The sequence below is a fragment of the Cucurbita maxima genome, unplaced genomic scaffold (assembly GCF_002738345.1).
Source record: "Cucurbita maxima cultivar Rimu unplaced genomic scaffold, Cmax_1.0 Cma_Scf00031, whole genome shotgun sequence".
NCBI classification, from domain to species: domain Eukaryota; kingdom Viridiplantae; phylum Streptophyta; class Magnoliopsida; order Cucurbitales; family Cucurbitaceae; genus Cucurbita; species Cucurbita maxima.
Genome location: NW_019272047.1, coordinates 670,324 through 695,778, shown reverse-complemented (window position 1 = coordinate 695,778; position 25,455 = coordinate 670,324). Strand labels below are relative to the sequence as shown.

At 35.2% G+C, this 25,455-nt stretch overlaps 4 protein-coding genes across 6 annotated transcripts in view; 3 read left to right on the top strand and 1 right to left on the bottom strand.

Moving 5' to 3' along the window:
- Window positions 1-3,293, bottom strand: part of LOC111466643 (phytochrome-associated serine/threonine-protein phosphatase) — a 5,512-nt gene extending 2,219 nt beyond the window's left edge. The window contains exons 1-6 of one of the 2 annotated variants that reach the window (XM_023111373.1): window positions 3,224-3,293; window positions 3,001-3,085; window positions 2,244-2,390; window positions 2,085-2,152; window positions 1,299-1,356; window positions 168-278 (exon numbers count right to left, since the gene is read on the bottom strand). In XM_023111373.1, coding sequence (XP_022967141.1) covers window positions 168-278; window positions 1,299-1,356; window positions 2,085-2,152; window positions 2,244-2,390; window positions 3,001-3,081 — 465 coding nt within the window. In that variant the 5' untranslated portion in view covers window positions 3,082-3,085; window positions 3,224-3,293. Of the gene's footprint in view, window positions 1-167; window positions 279-1,298; window positions 1,357-2,084; window positions 2,153-2,243; window positions 2,391-3,000 lie in introns of both variants that reach the window. The other variant, XM_023111372.1, reaches the window with a different exon arrangement.
- A 2,462-nt stretch (window positions 3,294-5,755) lies between these two features.
- Window positions 5,756-10,859, top strand: LOC111466528 (G patch domain and ankyrin repeat-containing protein 1 homolog). 2 transcript variants are annotated; one of them, XM_023111215.1, is made up of 5 exons: window positions 5,756-6,222; window positions 7,939-8,018; window positions 8,191-8,244; window positions 9,648-9,767; window positions 10,564-10,859. In XM_023111215.1, exons 2-5 carry the CDS (start codon window positions 7,947-7,949, stop codon window positions 10,693-10,695), a joined length of 378 nt encoding a protein of 125 aa, XP_022966983.1. In that variant the 5' UTR covers window positions 5,756-6,222; window positions 7,939-7,946; the 3' UTR covers window positions 10,696-10,859. The 2 variants fall into 2 exon arrangements, with proteins under 2 accessions (XP_022966983.1, XP_022966984.1); XM_023111216.1 differs by lacking the exon at window positions 5,756-6,222 and adding an exon at window positions 7,680-7,697.
- Window positions 10,860-11,512: 653 nt separating this feature from the next.
- On the top strand, window positions 11,513-16,472 carry LOC111466503. Its single transcript, XM_023111172.1, has 6 exons — window positions 11,513-12,061; window positions 12,628-12,726; window positions 13,224-13,401; window positions 14,213-14,310; window positions 15,352-15,413; window positions 16,163-16,472. The coding sequence occupies exons 1-6, from the start codon at window positions 11,624-11,626 to the stop codon at window positions 16,290-16,292; spliced, it is 1,005 nt and encodes a 334-aa protein (XP_022966940.1). The 5' UTR covers window positions 11,513-11,623; the 3' UTR covers window positions 16,293-16,472.
- A 1,057-nt stretch (window positions 16,473-17,529) lies between these two features.
- Window positions 17,530-22,037, top strand: LOC111466525 (lipoyl synthase, chloroplastic). Its single transcript, XM_023111211.1, has 7 exons — window positions 17,530-18,109; window positions 18,370-18,533; window positions 19,437-19,527; window positions 19,645-19,802; window positions 20,985-21,156; window positions 21,440-21,550; window positions 21,667-22,037. Exons 1-7 carry the CDS (start codon window positions 17,684-17,686, stop codon window positions 21,745-21,747), a joined length of 1,203 nt encoding a protein of 400 aa, XP_022966979.1. The 5' UTR covers window positions 17,530-17,683; the 3' UTR covers window positions 21,748-22,037.
- Window positions 22,038-25,455: the final 3,418 nt, after the last annotated feature.

The following is a 25,455-nucleotide window of genomic DNA, read 5'->3' as shown; positions in this document are numbered from 1 at the left end:
ATGGAAAAAAAAAAAAAAAAAAAAAAAGCAATACATAAGGGCACCACCACTAATAAACAGTCGAGGAAAACTCACGCAATAATGAAATCAATTGCATATATCCATGCACACTGAATCACACATCATGAATGGGGGTTTTGAAGGGGAACAAAGGAGAGAGAGGTTACAGTTCCGTCTATAATTGCTGAGAGTGTCAAGTAGTCAAAAACATCTGTACAGTACCGCCACACATTAGCGTTTCCATACTTTCTCTGGCACTCATCATAAAAACCATAAACCTAGCAAGAAAGTCACAGCACCATGCATATTACAATGAAGTTCAAACCTTCATATAACATTCATGTTATCAACGAAGTATGAAGATGGAAGTTTTCAATAAAATGATCTCGACTCAGTAAGTTCGAGGAAAGAAAGTACAAAAAGGACTGGAACTATGGCTGTGGATAATGAGTATAAACAGGATTTTAGAACCAGAGCGTAACAGAATGCCAAAGACTTTATAGCTGTTTCCAAACAGAGTTAAAGATCAATTAATTCTTGTTCCCAAACTCCAAAATCCTCCAAGCTTCTATTCACTAAATTCAAATCTAGGACTACAGTCAGTCTTATGATAATCCCAATTTCATGACCTCAACGGATTTTAAACCCATCTCCTTACCAAATTGAACTTGAATTCAAGGTTTTTGCTACCATATTCAAAGTTAACATTAATTACAAAAACTACATGAGCAGGAAAGTTTTTATTGCACAATTTTACTAACTATCAATGCTTCAGCCAAAAAAAGGCAGATATATGGATCGAATTGAGGTGCAGTGAGTTGATGCAGAATACAAGCAAATGCAAGGATGACCATAGTATTTGTTGATTGTAAGGACTTACAGAATACTTGTGTCCTTCTGTTAAGGCATTTTCTCAACTCTGTTTTCAGAAGGAAAAGGAACATTGGACGGAGATGGAAACATAGATTGTTGAATGCCTAAATTCTCCCGTGCTTTTTACTATTTATAAGGGCTTTCAGAATGTTTGTGCATTTGAGAAAAGGCATTTTCTCAACTGTTTTCAGGAGGGAAAAAGAAATTGATGAGATGGAAACATGTATTGTTGAAGGCCTAAATTCTCCAACTCATCCATCATTGCAAATCTAGGGTCAAAGCAAAAGATTCATCTCCCTTCTTTTCTTAATAGCAGAGATTCATCTCCTTTCTTTTCCATTGTAGACATGGAGGTTTCAAATATGTTACTTTATAAGAGAGATAGCATCGTGACCTCAATAATAACCTAAACAGAAAATTCAAACCTGAGTAAGCTGTCTGCTCTCATGGTTTCCTCGTAAGAGTGTGATGTTAGCCGGATATCTAAGAAGACAAATAAATTTTGTTAAGAAAGGAAATTGATGGTTTTCCCAAAGAACGTCATAGCAAATAACAGAATAGAAAATCCAATCCAGCCAAATCATTTTTAGGACGTCTTTTGTACTTATAGGTGACAAATAAGTGCAGCCCAAACAAAAGGCCAAGTGATAAAATGAGCAAGACCCTCTTCTCACAAAAATTGCAAAGAAATAAATAAATACAACAAATATCTTGGAATATCTGCATGTAATGTTTAATATAAACTGAAATACGATAATATAAATTCAAATAAAATATTTAGGCTGCCAATCACATACATCCTCCTTTTGAATTGCCATTAATAAGAAATAGAAACAAAATTGCCCATGAACTTTACATACAACAAGATGACCGTCATAGAAATGATCCATTTAGTCACCCATATGCATAAAACTGACACCTAACCTTTATGTGCATGTGTTAAGTATAAATGATACACTTTCTTTTAATCCTCATTTTTGCTAATATTCTTTTAATCCTTGTTTTTGCTGACCAATTGATCTATTTCAGAGTTATTTATTTCATTGACCTTAATTTGCTTCACGATGGACAACCTTGCTGATTCTAAGAGCCAAAAATTATGTACCCCGTCCCCCACCCAAAAAAAATTGTAAAGAAATAAACTGTGAATTTATATGGTCTTGCAAACATAGAGAGCATTTTCAAACCCAGAAGCATGCATAAAACATTACCTGGCTTTAAGAAGCAAAAGAATAGTAAAAACTTCGAGACTGTTATAACCTCGATCAACAAAATCACCCTGACAATGAATGATTAATGATAATGTTAACCACCGCATAGAATCAAGCAAGTGACTGCGTCATAAATTGTCCAAAAAGTATAAAACATACCATGAAGATATAATTTGTCTCTGGTACATGACCTCCAGTCTGAAAAAGTTTCATCAGGTCATGGAACTGACCGTGAATGTCACCACAGACCGTTACAGGACTGTTGACAGGTTGCACATTAGATTCCTCAATGAGGATCTCTTTTACCTGTTATGCAGAAAGTAAGCAGCCATAACAGGCAAACTTTATAAGATTATCTAAAATTGCTAACACGAATGCACACACGCATACAGATATTGCCAATGAGGATCCTGTAGAAATACGTAATACGGCAGAAAACGTGCAATCAAAATCTTTCAAGATTCAACCGACAAAATCGTTTATAATACAAAGTCTCATTAAGCGAGTGAACGTATCACACATCCTCGTCGATATACACGAAGCACAAACACCATGTCGCAAATTTCCAATCAGAATTTCACGTCTGAACCTCCAACTGATCTCTGAGAATACGACCAACAACCTCGACATCCATTTCTCCAAAACTTCATTGAAGTACAAACCGGTGAGCTACGCGAGAGATTCAAACTAAAAGCTGTATAAACTAAAAATTCCGTCCACAGAACACGAAGCATAACCCCCGGTAGTAGAAGCAAAAGCCGCAGCATCAATGAAGATACGCAAGTGGTTTACTACACACACGAGGTTCCAAAATGTATAAACCCTAACTATCCTCAGATACATAAGGTTTTCAAGATTAATCGCAAACAAAAAGAAAACCAGGTTGTGGTTGGGATTAAGAACAAGAAAACCTTACATATTCGCAAAGAAGTTGAAGTTCGTCTTCAAGAAGATGCTGGCCTTCCTTGACCTTAACGATCCACTGGTCCAAATCCATGTCCCTGTTCCTCGGATTGCCAGCAACAGAAGAGTGAAAATGGCGCGAGAAGAACAAAACAACCCAGGAGAGAGAAGAAGAACAACAAGAACAAGAACTCCGATTGAAATTGAAAATTTCAGTGGAACGAGCCGACGCTGACCAGACAGATCTATCACACTCTCCGTCCGCGCCCTTCGGTTAATTTCTGAACAAAAGAACTTTGTTCTATAAATAAAATTTTTAAAATGTATATTTAACAAATAAATAAATAATAATATTATGATTCAATCAACATCGTATGTTATATAGTCCTACGACTTTTTAACGTTTTTATTACAATTTAACGTGATTTAATATAATATTTATTAAATATAAATAATTATTTAAATTCTTAGCCAACATCTCTGTTTCCCCCGATCCAAGAGGTCCTGCTGATCTCGAGTAATATTGTCAAGCTCAGAGGAAGGCGGTTGATGAGAAAGCATAATCAGGTGGAAAAGGATGGAAGAGACCCCCAACTACGACCACTTACCTTAGTGCAAGTAATACTGAAAGACCGGAAAAATTCTATGGAATAATGAATCTTTCAAATTGCATCATATTAACCGGTTATGATCATAGTATGATGGTAGTCGGGCAAGTATGCCCCCATCGTTTAGTGGTTCAGGCGTAATGGGCTTGGTATAGATCCGTAGCTCGCTCTGGGTTTTTAACCGAAACTGGGACTATGCATGGAAAAGCTCGATCAACATCCTCCTCTCCTGAACCGAACCGGAACCTTACTCCGGAGTGTTTTGTCAACCACAAGATCTAGTTTCGTTCAATCCAGAGATCATTTCGATTCCATTAGTAACGAGGATTCGGAATATCACACATTGATCAATCAAAGAGAGATTCAACAACTAAAAGAAAGATCGATTCTTTGGGATCCTTTCTTTCTTCAAACGAAACGGACAGATATAGAATCAGACCGATTCCCTAAATGCTTTTCTGGATATTCCTCAATGTCCTGGCTATTCACGGAACATGAGAAGCAGATGAATAATCATCCGCTTCCGAAAGAAATCGAAGAATTTCTCGGGAATCCTACAAGATCCATTCGTTATTTTTCTCTAACAGATGGTCAAAACTTCATATGGGTTCGAATCCTATTGAGAGGTTCACTCGAGATCATAAAATATACTAAACTTTAATAATTATAAAGTAAATTCAAATGTTTTTTTTTATTATAACATTTTTATTACATTCCTATTGTGAATATAATATTTACTAAATTAAATATAATTTTTAATCTTTAATAATTACAACATAAACTCAAATGAATTTAAATTTTTAATATTTTTATTAGATTTAAATAATGTGACAGAATATAATACTTATTGAATTAAATATAATTTTTAAATTTTAATAATTATAACATAAATTCAAATGATTTTTTTAATTTATTTATTTTTTTGACATTTTTATTACATTCTTTTAATTTAAATAACACAATTTAACGCGACTTGATATAATATTTATTAAATTATGTAAATTTAAATTTTTTACATTTTTATTATTCCTATAATTTGAATTACACAATTTAAAGTGACTAAATAAAATATTTACTGAATTAAATATAATTTTTAAACTTTAATAATTATGAGGTAAATCTAAATCTTTTTTATTTGAATTTTTAACATTTTTATAATTTGAATAACATAATTTAACGTGAATTAAATATAATTTTTTTACTTTAATAATTATAACATAAATTCAAATGTTTTTTTATTTAATTTTTAACAATTCGATTTAACGTGACTGAATATAATACTTTAGGTAAGATATTATTTACGTTTGACAGACATTATGTTATATTTTATTAAATTGACGTAAAAGTGACGATATATTGCATGTTATCAGGTCATTTTTGTTTTGAATTACATGTCCGTTCGACTCGTGCAGTAATTTAACTTGTTACCTAATCTTTTCTCTTGTTTTCAATAAGAGCTTGTCGGGTTGTATTTTCAGTTACTTTCGATCTATTTTTTGTTTGTGCATGATCTTTTATTACAACGTTTGAATAAATACGTTACACAATGTCATGTGTACATGTCGATACATGCACGTACCACCGACAATTATAGTCGAAGAATATCGAGTTAGTATTTTACTATTTTTCCTAATTAGGTTTCCACGACTTTCTTCACGTGAATCACGATGAGTTATTGATTGAAGGTGACTGGGCGACATAACAAAGAGAAAATTGCTCTATCCTCATTTTGAGAGCTCAAAATTATCACAATAAACTAAACGAACATAAATAATTATTGATCGAGACCACCACGAGGTAGTCGTGCATAACGATCGTTAGACGTTATTTCAAAATTTATTTACAAAATATTATTGTTTAATATAAATATCATTTTTTAAAAATAATTCTCATACATCTAACGGTGTAAAACTGGCAGCTATATTATTTTAGTTATATAAATAATGTATCTATAAAATAACTAATGGTTAAAATGTAAATATATATTTTTTTATTAATATTATTATTATCAATTAATTTCCGTCATTTATATTTTTATTTTCTCCATCCTCCAAAAATATTATTGGAAGATCTTTCCCCGTTCCCGGTTTTTTTTAAAGCCGGTTGTTCGATCCAGTTGGACCGGGCTTAACGGGCACCGACCCGTTGGATTATCTGAAATTCATGATCGCCGAGGCAGAGTGAGAGCGCGAGAGAAATTTTCGTTGAGAAGCTTCACGGCGTTCTCCGTTCAGCAGGAAAAGGGACGAAGGCTTGAAACGCTAGGGTTTGGAGGAAGTGCGAAAGTTCTACAAGTTTTGAATTCGATTAGGGTTTGGAGGAAGTGCGAAAGTTCTACAAGTTTTGAATTCGATTAGGGTTTGGAGGAAGTGCGAAAGTTCTACAAGTTTTGAATTCGATTAGGGTTTGGAGGAAGTGCGAAAGTTCTACAAGTTTTGAATTCGATTAGGGTTTGGAGGAAGTGCGAAAGTTCTACAAGTTTTGAATCCGATTAGGGTTTGGAGGAAGTGCGAAAGTTCTACAAGTTTTAAATTCAATTAGGGTTTGGCAACGTATCAGTCTTTTAAGAATTTAACTTCTGTTTTTTTCCTCACTGGACATCAAGATCATCCGAAAGTTCTGTCCAGGTTAGCCTCTTCTTAATTTTTCACTTTTGTTCTCGAAGAATTGCGTATTACGCGATGATTGTATTTTGAATTTGGTTTATTTTTGGGTGGTGAACACACGTGATACATGCCAAAACTTTGGCTTGAATATGAACAACTCTGAGATACGAAGTTAATCAGATAGTGCAGCTAGGAGAGATGGCAGTGAGCGTGAAGATCATTAGCGAGGAAAAGATCAGACCTTCCTCTCCAACGCTGGAAACCCAAAAACATCTGAAATTCTCCTCCTTAGATCAGCTAGCTCTGCCTGTTTATGTACCCGTCCTTTACTACGCTCCAGGCTGCGATGACAATCAAACATCCATGTCCCGCCGCCTGAAAGCTTCCTTATCCAAGGCATTAGCCCAATACTATCCATTCGCTGGCTGAGTTGTACATACACAGGCAGAGCTAGCTGATCTAAGAAGGAGAATTTCAGATGTTTTTGGGTTTCCAGCGTTGGAGAGGAAGGTCTGATCTTTTCCTCGCTAATGATCTTCACGCTCGCTGCCATCTCTCCTAGCTGCACTATCTGATTAACTTCGCATCTCAGAGTTGTTCATATTCAAGCCAAAGTTTTGGCATGTATCACGTGTGTTCACCACCCAAAAATCTTACCTTTTTTTAAATTTTTTAAATTTTTTATTTTTAAATGTAATTCATGTAGTAATCTTTGGACCTGCGTATATTTGTATTGTATTGATTTCGAAGTATGGCCGTCAGTTTAAATGTAAAGAGCTTGATGCAAAGTATGGCTAAAGAACAGGAGTTTTGAATTTATAGACTCGTCTATTTGGTAGGATTGTGCACGGGCTACTTCTGACTAGATATTTGATTAATTCAGGAGCTAGTCCATTTTCAAATAGATATTATGAGTTTTTGATAAGTAACATTTCTATCTATCTCATCGAAGTGGTGCTCTATATTGGGGAAGACATACAACATACAACTCAGACACATAGTCAATAGTTAAATATCATTATTACACTGGGAGGTTTTTTGTCGACTACAAAAGCATGTGCTCATGACTTCTGATTTTTTTGGTTCTGTTGGATTTGAGAACATTACAATGTACGTGAGTGAGGGAATTCGACCGGATGACCTCTTAAAAGATTGATTTAATTGTTGGGCCATGCCCCACGTTGGAACTTTTGTTACAATTAATGTTGGTACAAGGTTTAACAAATGTACTCAAAGCTCTTTTATGGGAACATTGATCTAAGGAATTTATGAATCATCGTAGGGCCAAGGTTGGCCTAGTGGTCACAAGGGCAAAATAAGATGGAATGAGTTCAATCTATGGTGGCCACCTACCTAGGATTTAATATCCTATGAGTTTTCATGTCAACCAAATGTAGTTAGGTAGACAATTGTTCGGTGAAATTTGTCGAGGTGCACACAAACTAACTCAGACACAAAAAAAAAAAAAAAAAAGATCAAAGGAATTTAGAATTACAGTACGTCCTTTATTCTTGCCAATTGGGATACAGGTGCTTTTTTTTGTAAAATATTTGGCTTTTAGGGAGATTACTCTTTTTTCTCCTCATTCAAACACTTGTTGACGTAAAACTTTTTCATTTTGGATTTCACAATGCACTAGAAAATAAATACAACTAATTTGTTCTCAGGAAGAACCTAAATTTTTACATGCCATCATTTTACTTTGGGATGATGATGTCTTTGATCATGATGTCACAGGAGGAAGGATGGATTTGGAGTCAGGCTCAGGGGGATCTGTTTCTGCTACAGCCATCGATTCCTCGAACATAGGGTTTCAGGTTTTCTCTCTCTTTCACTCACTGTTACGTGTATGAATTTCTAAATCATGCTTAGATTCTATTCCCCATTTTATACCTCTTCATTTTTCTACTGATGTTATTCGGTCCAATCTTTGAGCTTCGTTTTGTATGCTGACTTCTCTTTGTGTTGTTTTTGTTGTCTTTCTTGAAGCTTTTGAAGAAGCATGGTTGGAGGGAAGGAACAGGCCTTGGAATTTCTGAGCAGGTTGTTTTGCTTATAGTTTTCACACTTTATCATATACTCTAAATAAAATTTGTCATTGTTCAATAATTTTAAAACTAGTTGTACTGCAATTGTTTGATTAGAAACAATACTTAACCCGTACACTTGCGATATACAATTTTCACTACATGCTTAACAAAACTGGAAATTAGACCTTTGATGTTTTGGCGCAACATAACTTTATACAACTAACAAAATTTTAATGCATTAATATGGGCATATCTAAGCTAATAATGAGTAGGCTTTTATATGGGGATAAAAGGAAAGGAAGGAGAGAGTGGATTCTCAAACAAAGATAAATGTCTAGTAACTTCAGAAGTTTTTCTATTTTATGATGATTTTATAAAATATTTGTGAGTTTCCGTGCTAACTGTTCTTCACAGGACAACCGTCTGACCTATTACTTTTGGTTGCTAAGATAACTCATAGGATATTAAATCTTTGGTGGGTGGCTACCATGACTTGACTCATTCTCTCTAGGTCCTTTATTAGACTTCGAAAAAATTATAACATGAGAATTTGATGCAGTGTAGCAAGTAAGTTTGCGTTTGATAATTGAAGATGATGTTTAGGCAGTGGCAACCTCTGCTTCACTTTTGCTATTAGGGAATGGTCGAGGTGGGAAATCCCCGATTTGACTAGGATATGGTTGACCAAGGAATTTTTCCATTGGGAAAACCGATATTGTCTGGGAAATTCCTGAACCTGTCAGTTACTTAAAAAAATGTTGATTACTAAAATCTGTCTGCTAAAATTTCATGTGTGTATGTGTATATATATGAATATATGTTTGCTGATTATAAAAGAATTTAATCTGAAAACCTACTAGAGAACTCTCATGGCAGAAAAATTTGATCCCCATGTGGGAAGTACATGAACCTCCACCATTTCTCAATATATGGGTAAAGGGGTGGGGATAGGAAACTATAATTTTCTAGAGTCGGCCAGTAGAGCAGCTTCTGCTCGCTCTCCTGATAGAGTCGGTCGGGATGATTGATTCATGATCATCCTATGCAAGGGCAGGGAAGAAGCAGCAGATTATTGCTGGCATTGGTGCCTTACCATTTCAGAATTTTTGAATTATTCATTCAATTTTTTTGCATGCTTTAGAGAAGTTAAGGATGTCATATTGGAGATTAGAGTCCTTGAATCTTCCTCTTGAAGTACACTCCACGCCATCAAGAATTTACCAAGGATAGTCTTTTCGTCTATTTCCTAGATTTATTATTTGAATTCCCTCGTTTTTATCGTCCTAAGTAATTCGTTTGATATATTTATTTATTTGTAAAGGGGTTCTTTTTTCTTCTTATCATGTAACTGGGTCATTGTAGTGCGCCCTCCTGTTTACTCTTGGAAATTAACTGTTTGACCTCTCATGCAAGCAGGGTAGGTTGGAACCTGTACAGACATCTGTAAAGAATAATAAACGTGGTCTGGGAGCAGATAAAGTGAAGAAGAAGCTTAAAGAAAGTACTGATATTGCAGCCTCTGATACGAAAAACCAGGTAAAACTTCTGTTATATGAAGTTCTTGATCACCATCATCGATTTCCTAGGTGTAGTTTAGACGGGAAAGTATCTCGAAAAAATAGGAGCTTACGAAAATACCTTCCAATTAGGTTTAATTTCAAGAGTATAATTACGAATAGAATTATGTAGGGAGCACCATGAAGAAGAACTGTAGCAGTTAGTCTTCTTTACAATTGATTCGACTTTTGGTTACTCGTCTCGTAATTCCTCTCCATTCGAATCCCCTAAGCCAAGACCCTATTTATAGGTAGTGTTTTTTTGCCTTCTCTAAACATTGACCACATAATAGCTTAGAATATTGGTGTGAGATTCCACATGGTTGATGTGGGGAACGAAACATTCTTTGTAAGGGTGTGGAAACCTCTCCCTAGCGGACGCGTTTTAAAAATCTTGAGGGAAATTCCGAAAGGGAAACCTCAAAGAGGACAATATCTGCTAGCGGTGGACTTGGGCTTGGACTATTACATTATTTGGTAGCCCCCAAGAGAGTTTAACTTGTTGGCTTCGGTATCATGAAAATATATTTTTGGTAGCCCCCAAGAAAAAAGCATCTATTTGCTGAATGGAAGAGGGGAAATTACTATAAACTTTTCAGACGAATGGGTTAACGACACGAAGGTTTGATTAAGTTTGAATGTGCTCGATGTGCGAAATTGCATTATTTTGACATGGTCGTCATTTTTGCATATATAATTTGTTCACTCTACTCGCACCAAATAAAAGGAAAAGAATCATAGCTAACAAGTAATACTCTAATATTTTTGATCATCAGGAACGTCCTTCGTCGAAGAAAGCGAAGGCGATGTCGAAAAAGACGCGGAAGATGCTCGAGGAAGAAAGGTTATTTCGAGAGAAGGAATTCGAGAGGGCATTTTTCAGGGAATTTTGGCCAGATAATGTGTAATGTTATACATGAACTGGCACTTCCCAAATCATAATGTAAGCAAATTCAATTTCTTTGCCAAAAATCTTCTTTTAATTAGGGTTTATAGCAAGTTAGCATTCACCATGTAGTCTGTAGTTTGTAAATGTTTATGATTATTGAATTGATTTTATAATTATCCTAATGTATTATTATTCAATATATATACATTCATACATTACATAAAACATTCTTCTTTTAAATTTTGTTTACAATTATACATCGCTATCGATATCATAATCCAGTATTTATTTGTGATGTAACGTTTCGATTAGTTTTTATTAACATGTGGAGGTGAGAGGTAAAAACCGTTTACTTTTTTTTATCATATATAGTAACGGTTTTGACTTAATTTTTTATTTTAGTCATTTCACACTTAGGATCGAACAACTTTTCGTAAGGTTACCTCACCAAGAGCTCCCCGTCACAATGGAGGAACCAACCCACTTGTTGCCACGGGTTGACTTTTTTTGCTTATATGGGATCTCAGATGAAATACTATGAGCACGATGAGTTTTATGCTCATTCAAATTAATATAAACTCTCGAGGCTTTGCTTTAGGCTTCCCCAAAAGACCTTATTCGAATGAAGATAAGATTCTTCGCTTATAAATTCATGATCTTCCACTAAATTATCCAATGTGGGACCTCATTCAAATGGAGATAGTATTCTTCACTTATAAATTCATAAATTAATCAATACTTACTCTTAATAATCCTGAATTAAATTATAATTATAATCGGTAATTTATTTATGTAAAATGAATTTTATTTATGTATTATTAAAATTGGGAATAAATTAAGAAGCCGCGTCAGAAACCTAGAAGGCTTGTCCAAAATCGTCTGCACCTTGAGGTGCGGTTGAAGACGATAAAGCCCAGAGAGCGAGCGCTTCCATCCCTCCTTCACCAATGGCTTCCCTCACTTCCTCTTGCTGTTGCTGTTCCTATGCTTCTCAATTGCTTCCTCGCTCTTCCAAATTTCCATTATCACCATTTCCTTCTCCTTTCTCTCCATTCAACTTCTCGAAGCGCGCAAAACTTCTCTTAGTAGCGGCGAAGAAGAAGGAATCCGATGCAGTTCCTGTAGTGAAGAAGGAATCTACGGATTCCAAGGAAGAGGAATTCGTAGAGGTGGAAGAAGAGCTGCCATGGTATCAGGAGAAGGCATTGGACCTCGTGGAATTCACTGGTTCTGTCACTCAGGCACTTCCTGGCCCTAGGGTTGGCCAGAGCTCGTTGCCTTGGCTCCTTGCTGTTCCTCTTGCTTATTTGGGCGTCACTTTTGTTATCGCTTTCGTTAAGACTGTTCGGAAATTCAATTCCCCTAAAGAAAAACGCCGGAGACAGGTCTTCCTCCTCTCACTTGCTTTATAAATTACTACTTCACTGTGAAACTTTGTGTTAAAAAAGACATTGTGTCCTTGCTTGAAATAGCAATTTAGTTCTTGTAGTATAAAATTTAGGATGATTATAATTTGAATTTATGAATGATTTAGCATATACTATGAAAAATTCCATCGAAAGTGAAGTATTGGATCTCAGTATTTATTGATATAGTCCATAGAATTTTACAGCACATTTGGTCTTTGAGCAATTTATCAATGTGTCTACATCTACATCACACAGATTTTTCATATAGAATTTCATGGTAGCAACTAAATTATAAAATTTTTGAGGGATAGGAGGTAAATTTACTTAAATTTAAGAACTAAATTGTTACGAACTTTAAGCTAAAAAGCTAAATCGTTATGAAGGATAGGATAGGATGTTTACCTGAAGATAGTGATACTGGCGTTGTTCAACCGAAACTGAGATAGAGATGGGTGAGATCGGGGTTTAATTCTAGTGGCTAGTGGAAGCTATTAGCTATATTTGAATTACAGTTTACACTGATCGTAGTTGATATTTCTCAGGTCTCAAAAAATGCCATTCTCTGCTTGTCAGTAGATGAGCTGCTTGAGAAAGGAAGGGATGAAATAAAGCCGGAGGCTCTTGCTGAAATTGTGCAAAAGGTTAGATATGTTATATTTTTTCAATTCTTTTATAGAGTTGAAGCTGTCCTTCTTAATGGGAAGTGATGATTCTTGTCATCAACGGAATCGGATGCTAATACCTTGAGTTCTTCAAATAACGTCGCAATTTCAGTTAAACGTATTATATTCTTCGAACGAAGTGAGGCAGAATCCTTGAACTAAAGAAATTTACAAAAACTTTGTTAGACCTGCAGTTAGTGAAAATCTGCAGGAAGGAGTAAGGCCAAAAGGGAAGTATGTTTGAATAGAGCCAACAAGAACTGCCATATGAAAAATAATTTACACAAGCTCTATGAGTATTATCGAAAGTTTTTCTATTCTGTTCTTCCCTATTGTCTCACAGATCCAATTGAGCCAGATTTTACCGAAGGATCTAAGTCAGCTTATGAGTAACGATTAAAAATAGTTTTCAGCAGACCACATCATGCTAGACAATTCACATTATGAGTTGTAATAACTTCTAGTTTCCTCTCCAGACAGGTTTCAGTGTGGGTGAAATTTTGCGAAAGTATATACGTTATGCATTGAATGAGAAACCTTTCAACCCTGAATTAGTTTCCAACCTAATTCAGCTGAGAAAAGCTTCTGCATTGGAGGACACTCAGGTTGCTGAAATTCTGAATGAGGTATCAAGAAGGATTGAGAGAGATAAAGGTAACAGGATATTCTGTCACTTGTACTTTTAGTTTATTGTTAGCAAGGGGGACTTTGGAAAGCACATTATACGTCCGAAAAAACAAACACAATTAGGGAATAAAAATTTGTTTGAACATGACGAAATCAACGAAATAATCGAGGTTCCTATCATGCTTCATGCTTCCCTACGTCTTCACTCGAAAAAGATTTGAGAGAAAGGACTTGGTGGTAATGTAAAAGTAGTCAACTTTCTTTATATATCAGAAAGTAGTGAAACTACCTTGAAAAACTGAGTGATTTCGCTAGGTGTCATGGTCGTACTTATGCCTCAGCATGACTTCAATGCACATCTCTTTGGTGTGTTAGATGATGCGTCGTCCTCCTCAATCGCATCATGGCACTCGTCTGTCTTGGTGCTATGGCTGGGATGGGTGCCACTTGAGGGTTGCTGTTTTATTTGTTTCAATATGTAGTATGGTTGTGACATAGGGCAGACCCTTTTATTTAAAACTCTATTGAATTGCAGCCAAGTTCTCTGGTTCAGTATGAGCTCTTATTCCTGGAACTTCCAACTGTTACCCAACAGACTGAACTATTCTACGGTAAAGTCAGCAAGTGAAGGGTTCTTCTTAAAATTTTAATAAGAAAGTAACTTATCAACTATACAGATAGGTTGTCTCTTTGTGCGAGTGTCTTTTAAATTGTTTTTCATTATTGTTTCTTTACCACTGTTACTTCTTCAATTATATTTTTAGCAAATATTTACAGGTAGGTGTAAGAAGAACATTCAAGCTGTTCATCTTTCTGATAATTGTTCTTTATTTTTCAGGTCCAGTTGTTATGAATATGTCAGGCTATACTGAGAAGGGTTTCAAGAGAAAATTAGCCGTACAGGCCCTTTTCGGCAAAATCTTCTATCTATCTGAGGTTGGTAGGATGAACAGTAGATTGTGCAAAACTCCTGAAATTCAATTTTGTTTTCACCATTCTTCTCTTCATGTTTCAATTATGCATGATACACTTTCTCTTGATCTTTCTATCTATTTTGATTTTTCTTTAAAAGAAAAAGGTTTTAAAACCATTTTGGTCTCTAAACTTTTAAGTTTTGTTTTTCTGTTTTGGTCCCTAAACTTTCAAAATGTTCGTTATGGTCCTTGAACTTTTAATTTTGTTGCATTTTATTCCCTAAACATTCAAAATGTCTACTTTTTTTACCCTGATTTGAAAAAATAATTTTGGTCCTTACTGTCTCAAACGTATATGACTTGAAATCATGCTCATATTAATATGCTAGCACCCTACACTAAAACAAAATAAAGGTAAGAACTAAAATGGTCATCTTTTTTTGAAGTTCCATAGACATTTTATTTTAAAAGTTCAAAGACCAAAACGAATATTTTGAAAGCTTAAGGTCTAAAATGACACAAGATTGAAAATTGAAATACAAAAATGAGATTATTTTTTATTTTATTTTTATTTTTAAAGAGTCTATCTTCATATTTTCCAAACCAATTATCGTTGACGATCTCTATCCCTCTCTAATGAAATGGTTTCTGGATTTAAAAGGTGTTCAAAAGACGTTATGTTCTGAGCTCTTTTAACACTGCATATCATTAAAAGTAAAACATGTTTACATAGTATGGCAGTTGAAGTCAATATAAGACTCCTATCTGTTGCATTATAATGCAATGGATAGGATTAGTATACTGTATACTTGATTAATAGTATAGGCGGTCGTGTTTGTTTGTGTCCTTTGCATTACTATACACGATTAGCGTGACAAGAGATGATTTGATGAGGGCAGAACATGCTTTTCAGAGCTTTTGGTGCAAGTCATGACATTAGAATGTTCCGGATACGTCCCAAAAACAATCCAACAAAAAATGTTCGGGAATTATTGCTCATGGTTCTCTTGCAATTTTCCTCCCAAGTTTAACTGGTTTAATAATTTGTCTTACTGTCCAACAGCTTCCGGAGTTCTGTTCGAGAGATAGCTCGCTAACTGTCAAAGAAATATTCGGCGTTACAGAGTAAGTTCATGTCCTTAAATTCTTACTTTCCATTAGATTCTTGTGAGCCGTTGCACATGTGAAATCCCACATAAGTTGAAAAAGGGCGACACATACCTTATACGGGTATACGGGTGCGAAAACCTCTCCCTAACATATACATTTTAAAATCGTGAGGCTGACGGCTATATATAATGGACCAAAGTGGACAATATCTACTTATAGTTTAGATTTTCTAGCTTGAGTTATTAAGATGTGTTAAATATCACATATGATTGAATGCTATCATAGACTCGTAGACTTTAAACTTTTTGGTAGTGGAAATTTGTGAGATCTCACGTTGGTTGATGAGAGAGGAACAAAATATTTCTTGTAAGGGTGTGAAAACTTCTCCTTAGTAGACGCGTTTTAAAATTTTGAAACTGATAGCGATACGTAACGGATCAAAACAGACAATATCTACTAATAGTGAGCTTGAACTGTTACGAATGGTGTCAAAGCCAGACACCGGGCGGTATGCCAGCGAGGACGCTAGGTCTCCAAGGGGGGTGGATTATGAGATCTCACATCATTTGGAGAGGGGAACAAAATATTCTTGATAAGGGCATGGAAACCTTTCTCTAGTAGACGCGTTTTAAAACTGTGAGGTTGATGGCGATACATAACGAACCAAAGCGGATAATATATGCTAGCGGTGGGCTTGAGCTGTTGCAATGCTTCTTTTTTTTTTTCGATGTTTGATTTATACGAGTCTTGTTTGTTGTTTACAGTGAAGATGCTGAAAAACTAAGATTACACACTCTTTCTGAAGCTGGGGACATGGATTCTCTTCAAAAAATGGCTGACATTTCAGATTCTGAAGATTTAAAAGATGCCTCATCTGATGAACAAAAGGATTAAAAGAATGTACTTCTTTTCTGGGAGGTGAGACTATAACTATATAACTCAACCAGAGGCCCTTTTCCTTTTTCTTTTTTGTTTCTTTAAGCAATTTGAGGTTGGATTCTGAGTTTTTTAGCATCGTATATGAAATGACTTGGTAGATAATTTGATGAAATTGTTAACTAACTTTTGGTTTTAGTACCTTTCTGTTTTGATTCGTTAAAAACGTCTCCCGAGCTCGATTAAGATAATTGGTGTTAATTAGAACCTAGAAAGACGTGGTACGATGTATAGAGTAGATCTTGTTCCAATAAAAAGGTTGTGTTAATTTTCAATGCAAAAAGTTTGCTTTTGTAATTTCTTTTTTATATGATAATTTACGGTTAAATTACAAATTTGGGTCTTTTCGTTCTAAAAAAGTTAAATTTTGTGCATGCGATTTTAAAAATGTTAGAGAAATAGTCCCTATGATTTAATCAAATTCTCAAGAATAGTTCATATGATTTGATAAAATCTTTGTAAGTAGTCGTTTGATCAAGTTCTCGATGCCATAAAACATTCATAAATGGGCTATTAGCTTAGTGGTAGAGCGTGCCCTTAATAATTGCGTCGTTGTGCATGGGCTGTGAGGGCTCTAAGTCACAAGAATAATTCAATGTGCTCATTGACTCGTGGATATTATTATTTAAACTAAAAAAAAAAATCTATAAACCAATTTTGTGCATAATCATCCTCCACACCTTCATAGTTTTCCTTTAAATTTAATAATTATACTAAAAAATGTTCATATAATTGTAATTTTATGTGGTAGCATAGAAACATATTAACCCCTTTTATTATTATAAGCTTTCATTACAAATTATAATATTTTAAAAATGAAGCTTTTAAGACTCATTTTTTCTTACATTTTTCCATTTTATTTTTTAAAAAACTTATTTTAATCTATGAACCCCGACATTTTTGTTCTTGATGTTTTTCTTTTACAATTTCATTTTTTTTATTTAGATTAAATAATTTTTTTATAAAATTAGATTGAGAATTTTAATTTCTAATTTCACATATAATAATAATAATAATAATAATAATAAAAGAAATTAACGTTTTTTATAATGTAATAATTCGGTTCTCATAGTTTATAAACATAACGGTCGATTATAATGTATCGATTAATTCGTGTATTTATTTATTTATTTATTTATTGTTATATATATATATATATGAAAGAAAAGAATATATTTATGTTTGTAAATATCAATTGGGTAAGCAAACGAAGGAAAATGGGAAACAGAAGGCAGTGGGAAGTTGGGTGGAGAAACCGAGGCATACCAATTGCTTCAAATTCTTCACCATAATCGCTTCTCTCCCTCGATTCATAGCTCTTCCCATTTTTCCCACGAATTTCCCTCACAATGATTCATTATTCATTCTCGATTTCCAATCCTTCTTCTTCTACTTCATCTCATTCCCCTTTCCAATTCGTTAAACCCCACAGATTCTCCAATTATTTCGGCCGTTTTTGTCCTCTGATTCGATGTGATGCTGTGGATTCTTCTTCTTCTTCTTCCAAGGTGGCGGTGGAATCTTCTTCTTCTTCTTCTTCGTTTCCGGTATCGAAGGTGAGTAAGGTTATGGAGTCGCCAGAGATTTCTTCCAAGGCTGGTCCGTATCCTGGAGGAATGGGGCCTTACACTGGCAGAGATCCGACTGTGAAGAAGCCTGGTTGGTTGAGGCAACGAGCTCCTCAGGGAGAGAAGTTTCAGGAGGTTAAGAACTCGTTGTCTCGATTGAATCTCAATACTGTTTGTGAAGAGGCCCAATGCCCCAACATTGGAGAGGTTTCTCTCTCTCTCTCTCTCTCTCTCTTAGAACATAGAAAAGGTTATTATTGTTAACTTCATATCAGTGATTCCAAGAACTTTTCTCTGAAGCTTGAATTCACTAGGGAAATTTTGATCTGAACTTCATTTGGTTTTCTGTTTGTAATAGGTGGAATTGGGTTTATGTCAATGTGGGTAGCTTATAATTGAACAAATATGCAGGATATTGAAGTTTCAGGGATGAATATTATCCTCATGATTCTTATGTTCTTGGGCAGTGTTGGAATGGTGGAGGGGATGGTATTGCAACTGCTACAATTATGCTTCTTGGGGATACATGTACTCGGGGATGTAGATTTTGTGCTGTAAAGACTAGCAGAAACCCTGCACCTCCTGATCCTATGGAGCCTGTTAACACTGCTAAAGCTATTGCCAGTTGGGGGTATGAGATAATTAACCTGTATCTTTTTGCCTTAAAGAGTGAATATGGATGGGTGTTTCTTGTACTTAAAGAGTGTTTTTGCTTATTGTATTTTGTATTATGCTTGTATTTGAGTTTGATATAGATTATACTTGTGAGATCCCACATCGGTTGGAGAGGGGAAGAATCATTCCTTATAAGAGTGCGGAAAAAACGAAGCATTCCTTATAGAGGTGTGGAAAAACGAAGTATTCCTTATAAGGGTGTGGAAAAAACGAAGCATTCCATATAAGGGTGTGGAAAAAACGAGACATTCCTCATAAGGGTGTGGAAAAAACGAAAGCATTCCTCGTAAGGGGTAGAAAAAACGAAGCATTCCATATAAGGGTGTGGAAAAAACGAAGTATTCCTTATAAGGGTGTGGAAAAAAATGAAACATTCCTCATAAGGGTGTGGAAAAAATGAAGCATTCCTCATAAGGGTGTGGAAAAAAACGAAACATTCCTCATAAGGGTGTGGAAAAAACGAAGCACTCCTTGTAAGGGTGTGAAAACCTCTCCCTAACATACGTGTTTTAAAAAACCTTAAGGGGAAGCTGAAAGGGAAAGCCTAAAGAGGACAATATCTGCTAGTTGTGGGTTCGGGTAGTTACAAAAACAAATTGGACCATTTCTCGATTTGTGCGCGTGAAAATACATATATATTTTATGCTGTATATGTATATACTTCTTGTTGATATCTAAATTTTTCGATGTCCTGCTACGGATGCAAGATGAGAGAGTTGTTATGGAATGGTTGAATGACTTTAACATCTCAACATGAGAGGAAGTCGAATGAAATAGTGTTGCTTGGCTTTTATTGGCTATTTTCATGTACTTGTTTTAAATTAATGATATTGAATTCTTTTTCTATATTCCTTATCAGTGTAGATTACATAGTCCTAACAAGTGTAGATCGTGACGATATTCCTGATGGAGGAAGCGGACATTTTGCTCAGACGGTCAAAGCTATGAAGGTCGAACAGATTTTGCTACAATAGTTTTGATCTCCTTATCCATATCCTGTAATTGTTGAAGGGTTTTTTATAAAAATTACTAGAAGTTTGATTTATGTTAATGAATCTATTCTGCAGGAACTTAAGCCCGAGATCATGGTCGAGTGTTTAACTTCTGATTTTCGAGGTGACTTGAAGGCTGTAGAGACTCTAGTGCACTCAGGATTAGATGTATTTGCTCATAATGTTGAGACCGTGAAACGTCTTCAACGAATTGTTAGAGATCCTCGAGCTGGGTATGTTGCATCATCATTTAATTTGCTTTGCGAACATGTCCCCAAGGTTGAATATAGTATTGCCTTAAGATTCCTAAATCTTAAATCATTTGTTTAGTGAAATCCTTGAAAAGATTCAAAAGAAATATATAGCTTGTTTCTAAATGTTAGCAAACAAAACAAGGTCCGTAGTTTTATGTTTAGTAATATTTAAGAACATGCTTACTCCTTTCAATAACTCAGACCCTGTGACATCTGCTTTCTGAAGAACCAACAAGGATTTCTCAAGTCGAATAGGCTGTAATTACGAACGCTATCATGCTTGATGCTCATTCATATTTTTAAGTAGTTTTTTTTCTTGCTCCTTCTGGTCTAAATGGCTCGAGTTCTATCGAAACTCGATGAAAAGCTGCATTGGATCCTGGGTGTGATGGCATGTTTGTTTTAAACTCGTTATGGTAAAAGTTCTTTTATAAATTACAGCCGAGAACTTTTGGGTGTGATGGAATCTGGTTTTTGTGATTTCATTCTTTGCAATTGGACTTTGTTTTGAAGAAATAATTATTTCATTAGCCCTTCTGTAGTTTTGTTTCGTGCTCTAGCATGTCATCAAAATCACTAAACAAAGGCTTCGACCTTGTAATGGCCCTGATATTGTCCTCTTTGGGTTTTCCTTTCTGGCTTCCCCTCGAGGTTTTTAAAACGCGTCTAATAGGGAGAGGTTTCCACACCCTTATAAAAAATGTTTCGTTCTCCTTCCTAACCAATGTGGGATCTCATAATTCACCCCCTTCGGAGCCCAACATCCTCGCTAGCACTCGTTCCCTTCTCCAATTGATGTGGGACAGGGGCCTAGCATCCTTGCTGGCACACCGTCTCATGTCCACCCCCTTCGGGGCTCAGCCTCTTCACTGGCACATCATCCGGTGTCTAGCTCTGATACCATTTGTAACAGCCCAAGCCCACCACTAGTAGATATTATTCTCTCTAGGCTTTCTCTTCTGGGCTTCTCCTCAAGTTTTTAAAACGCATCTACTAGGGAGAGGTTTCTACCCCTTTATAAAAAATGTTTCATTCTCCTCCTCAACCGACATGAGATCTCACAGACCTATTTGGAATCCTTATCATTCTTCAGTTTTTTCCTTTTCTTGTAATCCAGCCTTGCCTAGTCAACATTCTTACGATCAGTTTGGTACTGTGCAGATATGACCAGAGCTTAGCCGTTCTAAAACATGCAAAGCACAGTAAGGAGGGAATGATCACCAAATCTTCAATCATGTTGGGCCTCGGAGAAACCGACGATGAATTGAAGGAAGCTCTAGCTGATTTAAGGGCCATCGATGTCGATATTCTTACACTCGGGCAGTATTTGCAGGTTCGTTAATGCTTAACTATCTGACCTGTGCAGAAATACTTATTCCTTGGGTCGAAATAAGTTTTCCTCGACTTACATGCCACGGAACCGATTTAAACCAAACAAGCCAAATTTGGCCGAGTTCTTAGTTCTTTTGGTTAGGGCTTATACTGGTTTTAATGTATATCATGGATGTTTGGTCTGCTGAGAGCCTGCATCAGCTTATTAATATAAGCAGTTTGAGTTTTCCCTCACTTGTCGACTCTTTCGTTGTTATTCTTAAGACACGGTCGTCCTCTTGCAGCCCACACCATTACACCTGACTGTCAAGGAATACGTCACGCCCGAAAAGTTTGCATTCTGGAAAGAATACGGAGAGTCGATTGGATTCCGATATGTAGCTAGTGGACCTCTGGTAAGCTTTCTCTGTAAACATTTTATACTCCCATCACCAAGACAATTGCAGCCATTTCCTACACCAAATTTTCCACCAAACTGAGTTCATTTGGTACTCTTTCCTTATTTGGTCAGGTTCGATCCTCATATCGAGCAGGCGAGCTCTTCGTCCAAACCATGGTTAGAGAAAGAGTCAAAGACACAACCGTAACTTGAAGGATTGACATTCCAGCTGTGACGTGAGCTCGAGTCATTAGCAGCGTCTCGGGATAGAGTATCTGTAACATAGAAAAAAGAAAAAGGAGAGGAATGATCTTAGAGGAGAAGCCATGGTCAGCTGAGGCAAGTTAGAACTGGTATGGCTCTCCTGAGTTGGTTTCTTCTCTTTGCAAGTTATTACTCTTTTATTGACATATTTTTGTCTCTTTCTTGAGATCTCATTAATATACTCTTTCAACTTTAGTTTAATCACATATTATGAGTAAGCTTACTTTATTTTGTTTCAAGTTTTTGGAATATTGTCCTTTTTTTAATTATAAAAATATGACGTTCAGTTGGTTAGTTCTTTGTTCGATTACACTAACTCTTGCTACTAGCCTTGAACAAGTGGATCTCCTATCTATACCCGATAGCTTGAACATGCTTGATGGTTGATAACTAAAGAGCAATTATTATTAAAAGTGATTCCTTCGATCAAGAACTAGATTCAAGCGATTGTGCCTACCAATCAAGACAAGAAGGTGGGACTTTGATGTCCCACATTGGTTGGGGAGGAGAACAAACCCTTATTTATAAGGGTGTGGAAACCTTCCCCTACAGACTCGTTTTATGAAAGGAAAAGTTCAAAAAAGACAATATCTGCTAGCGGTGGGCCTAGGCCGTTACAAATGGTATCAAATCCAGACACCGGACGATGTGCTAGCCTTCTCGTTGTTCCTCGAAGGGGGGTAGACACGAGGCGGTGCCAGTAAGGACACTAGGCCCCAAAGGGGGGTGGATTTTGGGGCGGTCCCACATTGATTGGAGGAAGGAAAGAGTGTCAGCGATACGTTTTTAAAGTCTTGAGGGAAAGCCTGAAAGGGAAAGCCCAAAGAAGACAATACCAGCTATCGGTGGGCCTGGGCTGTTACAGGGACGCCATCCCACCTCTTGACCGAAGAGCAAAGCCACCTCACACTCTCCCCTTCTCCATTGAGACTGAGTTTGCTTGCATCTGATTTAAGTCTATTTTCTATTACGCATTCAATTCTTAATCAAATTTTAAACTATTAATAAATGAATTATACGTCTTATTTTTAAAATTAATAATTTAAATGGTTATTAAATATGGTAGTTGTTTACTCCTAAATGTAATCAAAATAATATGAACACTATAAACACCTAAACATGTGTTCGGGTTTGGATTACCGTAACAACTCGTAATAACCTTCTATAAATATAGATATATTTTAACTATTAAAAATCATCCATATATTATTTATATATATATTAAAACAAATATGGAAAGTGGAAATTTGAAGAACTATGAAATGAGAAATTTTTTTAAAAGAATTTCATTTATGGTAATATGATTAATTCATTTGAACAAATGTAATAAAAAATAATAAATAAATAAATAAAAAGTTGATACTTTTCAATGAAACTCCCCAAAGGAATTGAGAAATGGCACATGGGCTTTTTGGTCATTTGCATGTATAGTTCGATTCTCGCTAAGGTTTGCCCGATAAAAGCGTTCATATGAATCTAATAACCCGACTAACCTAGATTAACAACCCAAATCATAAAAACTAGGTTGGGTTTGTTTTATGAAAGTCTCACGTTGGTTGATTTAAAGAATGATCATGGGTCTATAATCAACGAATACTCTCTCTATTGATTTGAGGCATTTCTAGGAAGTCCAAAACAAAGCCACGAGAACTTATATTCAAAGTTGACAATATTATACCATTGTGGAGAGTCGTGTTCGGGTTAAACTTTTTCAGTTTATGGTTGTGTTTAATTTTTTAATAATCAAAATTCAAATTGGTTTGTGGGTTATTTTTTTGTCGGGTCAACCCACCAACCTGAAACTATGGTTACAACCCAACCCAATCCTGCTATACTTTAAAAAAATTTAAGAATGTTTAACGTCTATAATTAATGTTAGTGATGCATCGTTACTAGTAAACGTTTGATATTTGAACTTTATGATATTATAGCTATTAATGTAACATTTATGGTGAACGTATAGGATTTTTTTTAAATAATTAAAAAAAAAAAAACCCGACTGTTCAACCATACTCAACCCGAAAATAAAAGGTTAATTGAGTTGGGTTAAAAACTCTATTCAAGCTGTTCGGGTCATTGGTCAATAAATTTTCTAACTAAACTGGTGTATCACACGACATTATAAATAATTTTAAGAATAATCGTAATTATTTTTGCAATATATAAATTTAGGGTCAAGTAGTGACTGTTTGGAGTATCAAAATCGTACTATGGAATTAATTAATTATAAATATTAACATAAAATATATAAATTATTTGTCACGCAATAAAATAAAACCGTCAACATCATATCAGACAACAATGGTCTATTTTCAACACATGGGGACTAAAAAATAAAATAAAATAATATTAAATTAATTTACAATTTTAATATTTTTAAATTTTCAACTTTTTGACCGTTTCTAAATTTACTAAATACAAAAATATAAATTTTAGGGTTAAATTTATATTTAATAAATCAATTATCTTAATTTAATATTTTAATACATATTGGTTTGTATTTGGTTAGCCTCTTTAAAACACACCCTTAAGGAATGTTTAGCTCTTCTTTTTAACCGACGTAGGATCTCACAATTCACCTCTCTTTAGAGGTTAGCGTTTTCACTGGCACATCGCCTAGTGTCGGGTTTTGATACTATTAGTAACAGTCACAAGCCCATCACTAGTAGATATTGTCCACTTTGACCCGTTTCGTACATCAACTTCACGATTTTAAAACGATCTATTAAAGAGAGATTCGTTTTACTATCTAGGTTATAATTTAACCATAGGTAAAAGTAATAATTGAAGTCTAAAAATAAGAAAGATGTGAATTAGTTATGGGGAAAAGTGAAGGGCCAAAAACAACCGTCGGCGCTTGGTTTCTTAATATAAAACAATTGGCTACCTCTTTATTAATTTTTTTAAATATATTTATATAATTAGCTTAATAATATATAAAAATAAAAAATAAATCAATTTAAATATAGCTCAACTATTCATTCTTCATGGAGAGTTAATATGTGACGTTCCACATTGGTTGAAAAGGGGAACAAAACAAATCACTATTTATAAAGGTATAGAAACATTTCCATAACAGACGCGTTTTAAAGCCTTGCGAGGAGCACGAAAGGAGAAGCCCAAAGAGAATAATACTTGCTAGTAGTGGACCTGGGTCGTTACATAATCCCGCACGTTTTTTTAGCTGAAAAATAGTGAAGAATTATCATCGAGTTGCAAAATTAGTTAATAAAAAAAAACTATAGGAGAAAAACACATAAATTTAAATATTTTACTAGATTTATTATTTTTTACCGTAGTAAAAATATTATTAGGTTGAAAATTACAGGGGGTAAAAAAAGTAAATGGTTAATTAAAATTTTTTATTGGAAAATGAAAAAGAGAAGGGAGAAACGGGTGGAATATTTAGGGTAATATTCCTCAATAATTCTTTTTCTTGTCCCACAAGTTACGGCGCGTGAAAGAAGGTTCTAGAAGTGCGCGTGGGGGCTTCCAAACCCATGCAGCCCATAGTTAGAGGCTAGATGGCCGTTAGTCCAGAAAGTCCCGCGCCACGCGCTTCCCTCACGCACACAGCTTTCTACTTTCCCTCCCACATTTTTCATGCGAACCACCAATTAAAAAAAAAAAATTAATTAATTAATTATTTCCTCCAAA